We start from the raw sequence: 16,140 nt of genomic DNA, 5'->3' as shown, positions 1-16,140 counted from the left end.
AAAACGGAATTAAGGCAAGTTCTTTCTGTGCGGCCCGGTACCAAATGCCCGGCGGACCGGTACCGGTCCGCGGACCGGCGGTTGGGGACCCCTGCTTTATGTAATTGTCCTAATTATGTTGTGTTGTGGATGTGTATGTTTTTTGCTCAGTGTATGAAGCAGCACAGAGGGACTGTCCTCCGAGACAAGTTTCTCCTACGGGAGACCTAATAAAAAGTCAAATCAAATCAAATGTAACAGGCAATCAACCAGTGAACTGTCTCTACTTGATAACCAAGCAATTATGAATCTGAGCGAAGCACTATCTCACAAACAGGGGTGGCGCTACACTCAGGGTAAGAAGGACTTTATCCCCGTCAGAAATCTGTGTAGCTTCAGTGAAGCCCTTTCCAGCATTTTGTTTGATTTCCTCAACTATATTTTGAAATGATTTTCTCAGCTCCCCCTCCCTCCACTCCAATATGGGTCATGCCCCCAGTTTCCCTCAGCAGAGAAAAAGTACTGATGCCGTCTCTGCTCACAAACACAGACAGTAACAGAGGTTGAATGGCTAGAGCAGGGGTGCCCAAACTTTTTTGACCGAAGATCTACTTTTCGATCAACCAACCTCCCGCGATCGACCCGTTACCGTGCACGCGCATATACGCACGCACACACACACACACGTACACACGCATGCCATGATGAGCAATAGCCTGACGCTGAGGCATGCGACGCACTTAGGCAGCCTGTTAACGACCATAGCTCACGCGTACCGTTTTAAAGTGCTTCCCTCGACCCTCAAGATTGCCATTCTTTGCCCTCGCTGAATTGTACACAAAACAAACTCTGAATGAGAATAATGATAATGATAAAAGATAATAGCGCAACAGCTCTGATCACAAGCTGCAACTGCAGACTGCTGAGCGCTAACAACTTCCGATGACACAGTCCCACGTCACTGTAGGTTAAAGATTACCTGCTTTATTTTATTTTATTTTTTAAATACTTTTTGTGAAAGACAAGAGAGGGTTTATTCTTCAAGAATTTTGACGCCAAAATGTCCCCCAATTTAGGAATGACCCACAGAGCTCGCTCAGATGTGCCACAAGTCTTTAAATTCAACCAAGACGTCGCCGCGTCAGGGAAAATAAAACAACCACCACTGGTGGCCATGTGAGGACCACACAAAACAAGTCATGTGCACCCCTGTATATTAAGTCTTCCCTTCAAACAATTTATTTTTAAGACTTATGCTGTCTTAGAAAACTGTGTATTATATAGACATAAATACCCCGAAATAAAATGTATATGTTAATGTTTTGTCTCATATTCATCTTCATATAAAACCCAAATGTGTCTCACTATTCCAATACTTTTGGAGGAACAGGCCGGTGTTATTATTGTCCAAAATTGAACCAATAATTGAAAATATTATATTTACCACTGTGAACAAAAAGTTACATTTAAATTCATGCAAATATTAGCACACCTTCCAGTAACTACAGTCTACAGTGCATCGGCATTATTATGATTATTTTTTTGTTAATGTGTGTTTTTATATGGATGTGGATACCGGTACTTTGTACATGACACACAACTGATGAAGAAAAAAAATACATGAGAGATTAATGTGCTTTGAGAAATGCATTCAGCCTGTCATTAAAAAGTCAAGCGCCAACTGGTGCATAAGAATGTCAAAATACTTCACAAATTAGGCTTGTGTTCTCAGTCGGCGTGTGTGAATGTGTGCGCATCTCTGCATGTGTGTAAGTGTGTAGGCTCGAAAGAGAATGTGCCATGTTTCTGTGTGTGCCTCAGGCCATGTGTTACTTTTGCTGCTGCTAATGAGCCCGAGCAGACCGGGCACACACACACAGACATCTATCCACAGGGATGCTGCAACTGAAGTTGCTGCAAGCAATCCATGGGCTATATCCGATAGAAACGCTCATACACGCGTGCGCGCGCTCGCACACGCACACACACACACACACACACACACACAAAACGTGAAAATATAAATATACTGCATATATAGCCAGTGTTTTAATTTTACTCTGTCAACATTACTACTAATTGTATTTTCTGCCACCATACCACCATCCCCTACCCCAGACGTCCTATCACAGTACACATTAAACAGTTTTACCATGTCTTCTTCCAGTTGTTAAACAACTTTGTCTGCTTATCATATTTTTCATCATGTTGTTACATGATGTCCCAATTGATTCTAATGGTTCAGCTTGCATTAGCACAAGAAATGAAGCAAACTACTAGCAAGCAAGTTACTGTCGCACAAAGAATAATCATGACTCCAGTAAAAACTGTCAATGCGAATGCCCCTGATTTGATCAATTTAGAATTTGACACGAATTATATTAAAATATACGTCGAAGGTCTGTTCAAATCATGAATTTGAACCAATGTCGTCACATAAGATAGCTGCTTTCTTCACAAGATAGCGCATTCAAACCAGTAAGGCTTAATTTATGTTGTTATTAAAGTTAAGGTAGGCTTTAGCATTTTTTTTAAATACATCGATTAAATTATTTTGCTGCAACCCTGAACAATATAAGTCAAGGGTGGGCAACTGTCCTCCCTGTTTTAGATGTTTCCTTCCTCCAACACACCTCAGGCAAATGATCAGCTCATCAGCAAGCTCTTCAGAAGCCTGATAACGGTGTAGTGGTTGTGATGTTGAAGTGTACTGCTGCTGAGGGTCGCGGGTGTGCGTGAGCTTATCCCAGCTGTCTTCACACAGCTTGTGGAGTGCACCCTGAACTGGTTGACAGCCAATTGCAGGGCACACAGAGACGAACAACCATTCTCGCTCACAATCACACCTAGGGATAATTTAGAGCACGCAATCAACCTACCGTGCATGTTTTTGGAATGTGGGAGGAACCCGCAGTACCCGGAGTAAACCCACACAGGCATGGGGAGAACGTGCAAACCTCACACAGGAAGGCTGGAGCTGGAATCAAACCCCCACCTCTGCACGTGCGAACCAGTCGACCACCATGCTGCCAGATGCAGTACATTAATGCATTAAAGGATAATATAGGCGAATTTAATCAATTTGCTTAGATCTCAAATGGTGCTGAAGACACTCATGATATGCGAGGGTGATTTACAGAGAGACAGGGAGTAAGATTGGACAGCCAGCTGTGCAGGGGGGAAGCTCTGCCAAGTGGAAGATGATTTGATGACAGATGAACCGAGTCCAGATGGCGTCCACATCTTCACTCGAATGTCCCAAAATACCACCATGACTCTCCTACTTTCGCAGAGCTCTTTTGCCAGTTTAAGAGACTATACTGTGTTTACCTCGGACTTCAATTGTAGTTGTGAAGCTGTATCCTCCTGTGTCACACTCCGCTACATCGTACTGTTTATCTGATCCGAGGTCTGTCTGGCTCGAAGCCACTCGGTTCATTGATTTCAGAGGCTCATCGATTTTGTCGATTGCAGAGGTGATTGGCGGAAGGAAGAAAATGATTGACTGCTCACTATCTTTTGTATCTTCTGCTCCTGCTGGTTCATTGACATAATGCAAACACAATCATGCACTGTAACACACGAGTAGCCTGGAGACTTGAATAATTTCCTCAAAGAATAACTACAGGTAGCCATTAGGTCTGGAATGAAACAGTTTGTGGGAGAATAATAAACATCTGTCTGTTTATTCCTATACTGCACACACCAAATATAAATTACGTTTGTCCATTTGTCAAAATCCATCTTGCTCACAGAAATACTCAGCAGGTACAGTTGGGATCACCCTCTAAAAACAAAGGCTTGTTACACAAGTAAAAACTAGGAATCTAACAAGACATTGAACAAACATCTGTCAATTGGCATAGTACGTGCTTGCAAGATCATCCGACTACAATATTGGGAAGGGGCGGGGGGGGGGGGGCAAGCGTTTGATGAGAGGCTAAACATTCAGCTCTACAAGCCTGACAGAAGAGAGCTTCAAAAGGAAATCCATAATGTTTATGGCGATATACTTCAGCATATGAGTCATCTTGTAAATCAACATTATTTATAATCCCATCTCAAAATGGAATGAATGACCCTTTTGAAGTCATTCACATTTAATCACATCCGCTTTTGAATGGCTTCACGGTGTGTTGGATTCAAGACAGCCGACGTGAATTCCTCTGAAATTAATTAAGATTAAATGGAGGATGTTGGAAATGGGGCAGAGCGTAAAGAGCAGGAAATTAGTTTAAAGCACATCAGCAACTGAAATGAATTGCTACATTGTAATTACATTTTGTATTAATTACAGATACTTTGCCAAGAGTTACGTTTTTCTTATTAATGAAAGTCAGCAATTTGTTATAGGTTTGTTTTTTAATGAGTTGCCTTCTCAGAAGACAGCAATTTTCAAACAAAAGCATCATTCTCTATTATGCCATTTTTATTCGAATCTCAGTTTCTATTTATGTCGTAAAAATAGCTTTAAACAATAGCGGTACAATCGTTTCATCTGTACACACTAAAACCACCACAGGTGTGGTCCTGTATATCCATGTACGTTTCAACCTCATATCTGTGGCGCTATCGCTCGTTTAACGGCAGCCTTTGAGGATCATGGGGTTCTTGTGAGGCCCATTGGGCATATCAAGCCAATGGCTCACTTTGTCAAGGCTGTGAGGCTCTCATTTCCCCTGTTGGCGATGATTTTATCATACAAACCAACAGCTGCATACCAAAAGCTTGGATGCACTCTGAAAATCTGACAAAGGCTGCATATTTTTTTCCTATGCAACACAAAGGCCAAGACGGCGAGTTCCGAGTTGTAAATCATTTTTTTACTGCTAGCAAAAAAAGAATCTAGTTTGAAACACTGAAGAGATGCGCTTTAATGTGTGTGTGTGTGTGTGTGTGTATATATATATTTTTTTTTTATTCTAAGATGATCACAGTGCTTTTGAGTGCTTTTCGTTCTGATGCCCAGTACATTACGCGAACACGATTGCCTGACAGAGTTACCCATCAATGCCGAGAGATGCAAGAAAGACATCAATAGTCGCAGTTAATGCATGACAGCCCATCCTAGTCATCTCCTGATGCCATGAATGTAATCTAATTGCATGTAAGTGGAATGATCTTCTGATAATTCCGTGACATTTCTTTCATGTGTCATTTCTATAGTACTTTTCTTCATTAGGTTTGCGGGTGAACTGGAGCACATCTCAGCTGGCTTTGGGTGGGAGGCAGAGTAGACTCTGGACTGGTGGCCAGCCAGCATAGACAATGGACCATTCACACTCACTTTCATACTGTTGGACAGTTTTGTCTTCAATTAATCTAACATGCATTTTTTGGGAATCTGGGAGGAATCTGTGATGCCCAAAGAAAACACACACAAGCAGGGCTTTGCAAGACATCAAACCAACAATTCTTGTTCATTTGAAATTTCAACAATAAACAATATTGGAAGAATAGGAACTTTTTTTAAATGTCAGCTATTACTATGATTACATGCATGCCAAAAAAATAGGTCCTTTCATGAATTGAATCATATCTCCTTAATATGTCCCTTTCTTTACTGATTAGCATGGATAAGTTCTTATAGTAGCATGTGATGTCCATTTCGACATAAGTTGAAATGGCGAAATAAAATACGGTTCCTTGCTTTTAAAGTGGGATTCTCACATTTTGCAAAGGCCCAGTTGAAAGATTACCTTGACTGATTATTCTGTGTGGGTAAGACTGATTTTTTTTTTTTTTTGTGCTTGAAAAATGGCTGGTGCCAGCAATTGTAAATCTCAATGGTGTTCAATATTTACATCGCAAATCCTCACATACGTGGTCAACTCCAATTTGGCCAGGTGCCACAGATGGTTACATGAAATGGAACAAAAGCCAATTAGGAAGTGACCTGAAGCTCAAACACTGTTACCGGACACAACTGCCTGTGTTGGGTGTTTGTGTAAAACATTCAGTCATTCAACACAAAAATGACGAGACGAAGGCTTTGCAAGCGCAGTGTTGTTACTTTATAGCCTAGCATCTTTTTATCTTATTACACGACTACTACTCGTAATACAACTACCATATTTTCCGCATTACGAGGCGCACACTTTCCTCAAAATCCAACAGGGTGCCTTATAATCCGATGCACCTCATATATGGATCAATATTCTGATTTCTTGGATGTAGTATTTTAAATGTTCTGTAAAGCACTTTCTTACAGCGGTTGTGAAAGTAAATAAACTAAATAAAGCTGTATTGTATTGTATTATATTCTCTTTAGCGTAGCTCCATCTAGTGGATGCATAACACAACCGCAGCCACTATTGTGTCTTCTATTCTATGCGCCTTATAATGCAGTGCACCCTATAAACCTGTTTTTAAAAAGGCCATTCATTGAAGGTGTGCCTTATAGTCCGAAGTGCCTGATAGTGCGTAAAATACGGTATTTTTGCTTCTCCTCGTTCTTCTTTGTATTTTTATGGCAGTCTGGATGACTTGTGGCACTAGGCTGCCTTTCACAGCTAAGTCTTGTGACTACAACAGATGTCTAGTTTGGGAGAAGATACATATCTTTACGTGTGTGATTTCCTATGTCACTCCACACCGTAAAATTAGCAAGCACACTCTTGCAGATTTTACCCTACAATTGTATGTGTGGGTTCTCTCACATTTTAATATGTGAAAAATCAATATGTGTAGGCCACATCAAGGACTACAACGGTGATTCGCGTATAGAAGTCTGAAAATGCCCATCAGATGAGTCCATCATAAAATAGGACGCAAGGCTGCAAAGTGATCCAACCCGCTCCTGGGTGAACTGTAGAGTGTATCTTCATTTAAGACCTGACATCATGGAGATGTATTTAAGGTGTCCAGTGAAATGCTTGCCTGTCAGATTGCGCCAGCTGGTGCCGCATTTCAATTTGGCACAGACAACGGTGCTAAATTATGTTTGACGGCTGATGCCTGCCTGATTCCTGAGGAGAGTCGAGGGAAGCGGGCCAGATGTAATACTTTCACACATGTATTCAGCTCCTTTCATCTTGTTCCTGCAATACTCTTGTTTATGGTGCCAGAATAAAATAGGCTAGAGTGTGCTCGATTGAATATCTCATTGAGCGGCAAACACCCTCCTTCAACTTCACATGATGCTATTTATACAAAAACAAAGTGGACCAACGCCCGTCGTTTAGAATTGACTGCTTGTATTGTAACTTACACAAAAGAAAAATAGAGAGAACCAAAAAATAGAGAGAACCCAAAAAAAAAACATTTTTTACATTTTTTAACACAGACAAGTCTGTCGTGCTTCCTCCGTAAAGCAATCCCTCTTGACACCACTTGTTGGCTCACACGCAGCAGTGGTTTGTTTGACATAAAAAGCGCTGCACTTGCATACACATACATTGTATTGGAGATGTCCTATTTATTCTATTCATTCAGCCAAGTGATGTAACATAAGTGACACGCTAAGAACCCTTTAAATGAGGTCAGGCTCTTTGTCAAGCTCCTCACGTAATATTGGGTTGGGAAAAAAAAACCTCAGAAGAAGACCTCCTGTCTTTCTTTGTCTTAATTAAGGAATGTTTTACTATTGGCATCCATGTGACGTACTATTTGCTGCTCAATTTGACACTAGCCGGCCACAACGTTCTGACCATTTGCATCATATGATGATATGGATACAAGAGCTGTATCAAATCTCGGCAGAATTTTGTCTTATACAAACTTGAAACGCAACTTGGTTACACAGGTAGCACTGTCAATGCATTTATTTGGAAATTTTGCTGCTTGGTTTGTGCTGAATTGGCTCACTGACTTCTGAAACTGTTTTTGTTCCTTTGTAGCGATTATAGTGTTCATCATGGCTGTGTCTCTTTTTGTTATTGTGTCTTTTGTTCTACCATTAAGTTAATAATCCATCACTCTCTGGAAAAAAATATCTTTGTATGATTCATTTAAATGTATTCCTCAACTTGTCATTTTCATCTCAAAACAAACAGAAAAGGTCTTCACACCTCAATGAATTATAAAGCTCATACATCGAAATCCCATGTGTTAGTTTCAAAGGCAACAGAGTCAAATAATACAAGATGATCTTTTTTGCCCAAGCTTATTACTTTTATTTATTTATTTTTTTGGGGAGAAAATAATTCCCATTTAATCTCACTACGCTGAGCTCGGAACAAAATAAGAAAATAATGGCTTTAAATTCATCAGCTGAGAAGAATACAACTGTGGAGGAGTTAAAACACCGCGCCACACTAATAGTGAAGACTGAGAGGAAAATGTATTAAAATTGAAAGAGAAAGACAGGACTGAGAGAACACGAGAGGAGATGAGAAATGATAGAAGAAATCACAATTCCTGCATGCGTGCGTGCGTGCATGTGTGTTGCCTGAGGAACAGTTGATGGATTTGCTGCTTGACTGCTCACACAGATTGGTGCCTGCTGTGACGGCAGCCTTGGACTGAAATTACACATATACACACACAGACACATACACACTTTTGCTATTTCTGCCCGCGCACGTGTGTGTTTGTGCGTTCTCAAGTTGTGTCAGCGGTTGTGTTGCCTCTAGGAGACCATTTCAAAGGATTGTGGAAGGACGGATGAACCAGCATATGCAGCAGAAAGAGATAATTGAACTGGTTCAAAAGACTGCATTCCAGCAATTAGCACCAGATATGTGATTATAGTTTCTATTAATGCTTAATATTGGTTGAGGCAACGACTGCAAGAAGTGCGTAGTGTGTCATCTGACTGAGTTTTTTTTTCTACTTTACATGGCAAAATACATCCATCCGTCCATTTTCCGATCCGCTTATCCTCACGATGGTCGCGGGGGGTGCTGCAGCCTATCCCAGCCGTCTTCGGGCAGTAGGAGGGGGACACCCTGAACCGGTTGCCAGCCAAATGCAGGACACACTGAGACAAACAACCATCCACCCTCACACTCACACTTAGGGACAATTTTAGAGTGTTCGATCAATCTGCCATGCAATGTGGGAGCAAACCGGAGTACCCGGAGAAAACCCACGCAGGCCTGGGGGAGAACATGCAAACTCCACACATGGAGGCCGGAGCTGGAATTGAACCCGGTACCTCTGCACTGGGAGGTCGACGCGCTCACCAGTCGACCACCGGGCCCTCTTGATGAAGTTTTGTCAAGAAACAGAAAAAGTGCTCCACTTGCTCTGAAAATGTGTTGAAAGCAATTATCACCCCATATGTGATCACATTTTCTATTCATGATTAATATTGATGGGAGGATACTACTGCAAGAAGTGGATAATGTCTAATCCTACTGCGGTTTTTTTTCTACATTGATGAAATCAGAAACGTGAAGAGCTCAAAGAAAACCCAAATCCATATTTCTTTACAGAGAGCGGTTTTAACACTTAACGCTGTTAAGTTAGATGCTATAAATACAGTGCCGGGGGTGTTTATCAAATGGTAAAAAGGTTGAGTGTGTGATGCAATGCAACCGTAATTGTCTTTCGCTATCGGTGACAAATGTTGAGTTTGAAGTTTTCCTGTACTTTTTTTCTCTCACCCTTGAAAATATGAGAACAGCTAAATAAGTGGTGGTTGACATGAGAACGCAGTGGCTCCAAATTTCATCATCATGTGAAGGATGGCAGTAGAAAAGATGACATGAATTGACGGAGTCATTTTCAATGTAGAAATCATTGTGTGAATGACGTAAACAATAATTTCGACTCACTAGCAGAGGTGGTTTATTGAAAACAGGAGAGGGTGAGTGACTCTATTTGTGAATCATGATGTAACCCTGTTAGCAATGTAAGAGGACATGAATGAGCTTTGCTTGTGCCAAGTGAATCAAGTCTATTGTTTTGCTTCTTAGTGACACGTAGATTAAATCTGTCTACTCTCCGTCCTCTAAAGTGGCGCATCAGGGAGCAGCAGTGAATCTGAGAGCAGCTCGGAGTCGGACACGGACGAATCAGAGAGCAGTTCCAGTGACAGCGAATATAACCAGACCACTCGCACCAACTCCCCTGAGGTACCAGGACAAGCATGTGTGTGTTAACACGGGGCTGCAAAAGACACAACAATGCATATTGACAGGCATTGTTCCAGGAACAAACGTGTGACCATGCGTAGCTGGATCTCTTTCTTGTCATGTCCTGACCTATTACCAAATTAATTCATGAAGATGTCATGTTTATTTTATACATAGTACTTTAGTTGGCCCACCTGTCTGCACTGCATCATACTGAGCGCTGATTTTAATATTCCCCACTTACTCAAGTAGCTGACAAGGGTAACCCAAATACAGTATGATGCAATGTAGATAGAGTATTCAACATTACAATCTACAATTGCCTTGATCGACGTATTGCAAAGTCATACACGTCTGATGAACTTTGTAAAGGCATACATTTATATTACATTGTGGAAACATCATGCCTCACAAGAAAAAAAAAACTCCTGTTCGTGTAACATCTTTGGTTCAGTCCAAACATGTAAGATATTATTATATTAGACTGTGACAAAGTAAACAGTCCAGGAACAGACAGCGCCCATGTCACTTCACATCATTTTTCCTTATCACAACGCATCGTGTTATACTTGATCACTTTATCATTATACGTGACGCTACATTATATAGTCGACTTCCCAATTTGCACACAATCTACAATTATTCCCGTGGCATGATCATACTGTTACTTAACACATGCCACCATGCAACACCTCCGCCTTCTGTTTCCTTCGTGTCCTGAACAAACAGAAGACGTGTTTGATATGTCACACCTGTGAAGGGGATGGCTTATCTTGGCAAAGGAAAAGTGCTCACTAACACAAATTTAGAAAGGTTTGTGAACAATATTTGAGAGGTTTATGCCGTTTGTCTACAGAAAAGATTGTCTTTTCCTGTTATTCATATGACTACATGCATCAATATTGATACTGTGACAATCTAATTGAATTATCTATCAATCCATCCATCCAACCATTCATCAATTCATCCGTTCCAATTTTGGTTGAGAATCTCAGGCTTCCTGAGCCATTATTACTGCAAGCAATACTAACTTTTAAATGTGTTTACATTTTCTTTCCAATTATATGTACCTGTATAAAGATACAGATGTGCTGCTACATGTGAAATATTTGTCGCTCTGCAGCGTGAGTTGTCCTCAACTAACAAATGGCAGCTGGACAGCTGGTTGAACAAGGTCCAAGCTCAACCTAAACCTCTGGTGGCCCCACCGCAAGATCATCATGGCGCAGGTTGGTAAATGTGGATACAAATGTAAAAGTGACAATGTCCAATAGGGATTGCTTTAACTCCATTGCTTTAATCTGGAAAGCCTGCGCACTAATGTTCCACTGTCCAGGTTCTGTCACTCAGAATCAGGAAACGTTCTCCCAGTGCAGTGAAGCGGCAGGAGCGGGTGCCGCAGCCAAGACCAAGCCCTGTGGATCCAGTGGCGCTGCTCTTCCCACAGCGGCAGCAGTGGAGCACAAAGATGCCAGGGGAACATTCTGGTATGAACTGTATCTATTTGTTTTGACGTTAAATATATTATGCTGGATATTTGTCAAATTTATTACGGGATTTGTATTTAACTCATCCAATGCCAAGGGCATTTTTTTCATGATTTTAAGAAGGTTTCAGGTACGTCTTTACGTATTTTAGATTTTTTTAAGAAGGGTCTGAAAATGGATGATACTGAATGAGTGAAGGTTTAGTGGCATTCGTGTTTCAAGTTTTCATGCTGTTTCGAAATGATCTACCCAAAGTAAAAGAAATATCAATCATGTTTGTGCCTCACAGCCCAGGCAGGGAGAAAACGAAGGCCAAACTCAGCCAGAAGGCATCAGGGGAGGGTCAGAGGTCAAAGATGAGGCTGTCCCCAGCACTGATATCTGGTCCGGAGGTCACCACACCGAGGAGAATCACGACAGGGAAGAAACAGCCCAGACGGACAGAGAGGTCGAACAGTGTGGAGGATAATCAGAGTCAGACGTGGAGCAGATCAAACCAGCAAAGGTTAGGAAGGAAAGACAGTACACTATCACGGTGGAAAAAATTCGACATGTGTCTTCGTTTTTGACGAATAGTTATTGTTTTGGTAAGGAAAAACACCTACAAAATTAATTTCAAATAGGAATAGCAAAGTCAATAATTTGTCAAACGTCCTGTTCTGGTCCTTGGCCTGCCAACTACAGTATACGGTAACTGAATTGGCATTCATGTTGAGTCACCTTAACTGAATGCCTATAAAGTATTTGACTTTTTACACTTTTTTCTCTCATCTGTTTTGTGAAGATTTTCATCATCAATCACTTTGCAATGAAAACAAGTGTGCTGATGATTCTTAAGCACTCTTTGACCACAATATTAGGAGCAATTGCACAGAATCTATTCATAATTCTCAGTAATAGCCGGTATACATTTAAAAAAGTGAATCTTAATTGTCATTTTTATTGTGTATAACTGCAGACTTGTTGCTCACATGATTTGTTTGGCATGATTTTTTTTACAATGGGTTTGTTGCTTTGACAGTCATGTAGCGCGAGCGCATTAATCGGCTCTCACGATGCAGTGGAAGTACACACGTAAAATACTAAAATCATTTAAAAAAAAAGGTGTTCGTATTTTGTGCTTTAATCCATGAAATGTGACATGAAAACCCCTGTTTTTAAATGCATGTGCTGTTTAAATTTATAGAGCTTTTGCTTTTCATTTGAGCTGCGAACTGGAAACCTCAATAAGTAATTGAAAAAACTAAAAACGAAAAAAACTAAACTAAACTGATGAATAATTCCTATAACCTTTTTGCGTGAAGCGTTCTGTGTATTTCGTTTGCAGCCCGTTCTCACAATTTCTGTCTCGTCAGTAGCCCTGCAGTGAGGGAAAAAGACCTGTACCCTCCTTCCTCCATGGAGCATCAGAACACGTCCAGGCCACGAACCAAGCCCCCGAGTGGGAAAACAGCTCCCAGGAAAGAACCTCACAGTTCCACCAACTCAAACAACACAGTTGTACAACCAGTAGCACTACAGCAAACCACTGTGCCAATACCCACTGTCAGTGTAAACCAGGTTTGTTTTGTGTGCATGTGCGTGTGTGTGTGCGAGTGCGAGTGTGTGTGTGTGTGTGTGTGTGTGTGTGTGTGTGTGTGTGTGTGTCATCATTTTATATCTCTGATGACAACAATGGCAGAAAGAAGTATCAGTTCGCAATATCCAATGAGCGCTTCATTGCCCCCAGATAGCGTTACGATTGTGGATCAATATCTTTTGGTTTTGTAGTGTAACGGAAAGTCAGTGTGAGAAAGAAACAGATGAAGAGATCAACATTTGAGTTTGTAGTTTGGAAAAAAAAATACAAATTCATAGTACTTACAGTAAAATTGTCTATTATTATCCATCTATCCATCCATCCATTTTCCGAGCCGCTTTATCCTGACAAGGGTCGCGGACATGCTGGAGCCCATTCCAGCTGTCTTCGGGCAGTAGGTGGGGGACACCCTGAACTGGCTGCCAGCCAGTCGCATAGATGAACAACCATCCGCGCTCACACTCACACCTAGGGACAATTAAGAGTACTTCATTAACCTGCCATGCATGTTTTTGGAATGTGGGATGAAGCTGGAGTATCCGGAGAAAACTCATACAGACACGGGAGAACATGCAAACTCCCAACAGGAAGGCCGGAGCCCTGCACCCCTCCACTGTGAGGTCGATGTGTTAAACAGTCGACCACCGTGCCACCCCGTTATTATTATTATGATTACAATTCTTATCAATATTAATGTTACTGTTTGTAGACAAATCATAGCAAGCATAGAGATTAAGGTTACATTGTATATCCTCCGGGTTGTGTTGCGGGGTGATGTGGAGCATAAGCAAAAATCTGGAGCATTAAAATAATCAAGTCATGAAAATTCATAAATCTTCTTTATCCCGTCAAGTAATCGTGACTCATCAAAAATCAATACAAGCACCTTTGAAGGAACACAGGCAGTAACGATCATGTTCCACGCCACTGGCGGTGTTGTGATCAAGCTCACCTTTTGGGCTTCGTGTTTGTTGCCTTTGAAAGAGAACATGAGAACACGTGGGAACAATCTGAATAAAAACAGACAGAATGAAAATGAAAATGATATATGACCTCGACAACAAGTAAACAGCAACTGATTTGTCATGCAGAAAAGGAGACAGGCATGACCTTGACATCTTCCACTTTTTCTGAGAAATTTATGATTCAGTTCAACAATCAGAGATTCAAGCCACAAACCTTAATTCATCACATGGCTTTTATGTTTTCCAATAGTGGTTCCCAAGAGAACAAACCAAGTTCGGCAAAGTATTTTTATTTATTCCACTAAAGGCTTGATCTGAGTTCATAAATCTGGCTTTATTCGTTAGGGTTAGAAAGCATGCGCCACCGCCACTTTGCATCCTAGTACTTTAAAAATGAAAAATCCAGAGGGTGTACAAGTGATACATGTCTATAGGAGTTTTGCAAATGGGACACTGATGCAGTTTGTAAAGTCTATCAGATGCTCATGGCAAGATGGTATCGCTGCCTTAATTTGCATGTGACAGACATCATCTTGCATGTGCTGAACTGTGTGACATGTGTGCTGTGAATATCACTGACATTCAAACAATCAAGCCAAAACGTGTTTCTTTTCTCAGATAAGTAAAACACGTCTGTCTTATTTGCATGATATTATCATTATAGTAAGCAGTAAAAATATATACTTAGCTTTCTTTATACAGCAGATGGCATAATTGAATGTTTAAATGCAAACTGAGAGAAACACAAGAGCAGATTTTTTTTTCTGAAATTAAGCGATTTGTAAATTGGATGGGACAGTCGGTGAGCAACATAAATCAATAAAGGCAATAGACTCAATTAATTGTGCGCTCATCATCTATTCATCCATGATCTTTCATGTCGTACTCCGTACACAGTTGTGGGATGCTGAAAACTATTTTAGCAATAAGAATGATCAATCCTGATTCATTTTTCTTTTTTTTTTTTTTTTTTTTTGTCAAAAAACAGGACAAGAGAAAACACAGAGGCCCAAGTAACAAAATCACACCCAAGTCCAGAGAGTTCATCGAAACAGATTCTTCCTCCTCCTCTTCGGAATGCCAGTCGGATTCAGAGGAAGTCATTAAAATCCCAGCTTTGCCGCTTCAGTCAACACGTGCGGCAATTAATGCGCAGCCTCAGTCCAATTCGTCCACCCCCTCTCTTCCCTGTTTTAGCTTGGCCAGCGGTATGGGGAGCCTCGGAGTCGTCGGAGGGAAGGGACTTTGTGCTCGGGATGGTAGCAGTGTGAGCGCCAGTATTAACAGTAGCACTGGTAGCATTAGCAGCAGTGGCACTGGTGGTGGTGGTAGTAGTGGTGGTAGTAGTAGTAGTAGTAGCTGTGACACACGAAGCATCATAAACATAAGTGGTTCATTTGGTTCCTCTGTTCCGGACCCTGGAGGGTTAGGTGGACCGTGCAAGAACCTGGAGTCCATGTCGCCACACTTCATGATGGGACAAGATTTGCCTCTTTCCCCACTCCCGGAATACCAGGAGACTCAGAGTCTATGGGTGAAAATTGACCTGAGCTTACTTAACAGGGTGCCAGGACAGGGATTTGGTCAAATATCTCGGCTGGGGATAATAGAACAGGACGCAGTTGAAGGAAGAGTATGCGAAAGAGCAGGGGAAAGGGTCGTGGTGTCAGACAGAGAGAGACAAAAACAGGGTGACAGAGATTGCCATGGGCTCAGGGAAAGGCCGAAGTTACCGAAAGGGGAGCAGCAGAATGACGAAAATGAGCCATTAGTGCACGACACAGAGAGGCAGTGTGACAGCAGTAGATTAACAGAGAGGGACGGGCAGGCGGACAGAGAGGAGAGAGAAAGGTTCAATTCAGGAGAGAGAGACAAGGTGACGGAAAGAAGCGAAAAGGGATGTCACGGGCTCAGGGTCCTGGACAACCGCCCTGTGCCGGAGAAGAGTCTTCGAAGGCTGCACGGGAGGATGGAAAGAGAAGAGAGTGGAGGAAAACACAGGAGGCTCGCAACAAGCAGCTTGGTGGTCCCCACAGAGAAGCATACCAGCAAGAGCAAGAGAAAACACAAGGTTAAAATTTTTACAATGTCATTCAAAGTTTTTGTCTTGC

At 41.6% G+C, this 16,140-nt stretch overlaps 1 protein-coding gene across 1 annotated transcript in view; it reads left to right on the top strand.

Annotated features, from left to right (window-relative positions):
• The window catches only part of aff2 (AF4/FMR2 family, member 2), a 137,814-nt gene that overhangs the window by 107,287 nt on the left and 14,387 nt on the right, over positions 1–16,140 (top strand). Inside the window, exons 11-16 of the mRNA XM_019884114.1 lie at positions 9,881–9,998; positions 11,122–11,227; positions 11,335–11,485; positions 11,775–11,990; positions 12,844–13,045; positions 15,018–16,100. Coding sequence (XP_019739673.1) covers positions 9,881–9,998; positions 11,122–11,227; positions 11,335–11,485; positions 11,775–11,990; positions 12,844–13,045; positions 15,018–16,100 — 1,876 coding nt within the window. The remainder of the gene's footprint in view (positions 1–9,880; positions 9,999–11,121; positions 11,228–11,334; positions 11,486–11,774; positions 11,991–12,843; positions 13,046–15,017; positions 16,101–16,140) is intronic.

The sequence above is a fragment of the Hippocampus comes genome, unplaced genomic scaffold (assembly GCF_001891065.2).
Source record: "Hippocampus comes isolate QL1 unplaced genomic scaffold, H_comes_QL1_v1.1 scaffold156, whole genome shotgun sequence".
NCBI lineage: Eukaryota > Metazoa > Chordata > Actinopteri > Syngnathiformes > Syngnathidae > Hippocampus > Hippocampus comes.
This window is presented reverse-complemented; position numbering and strand designations above follow the sequence as displayed.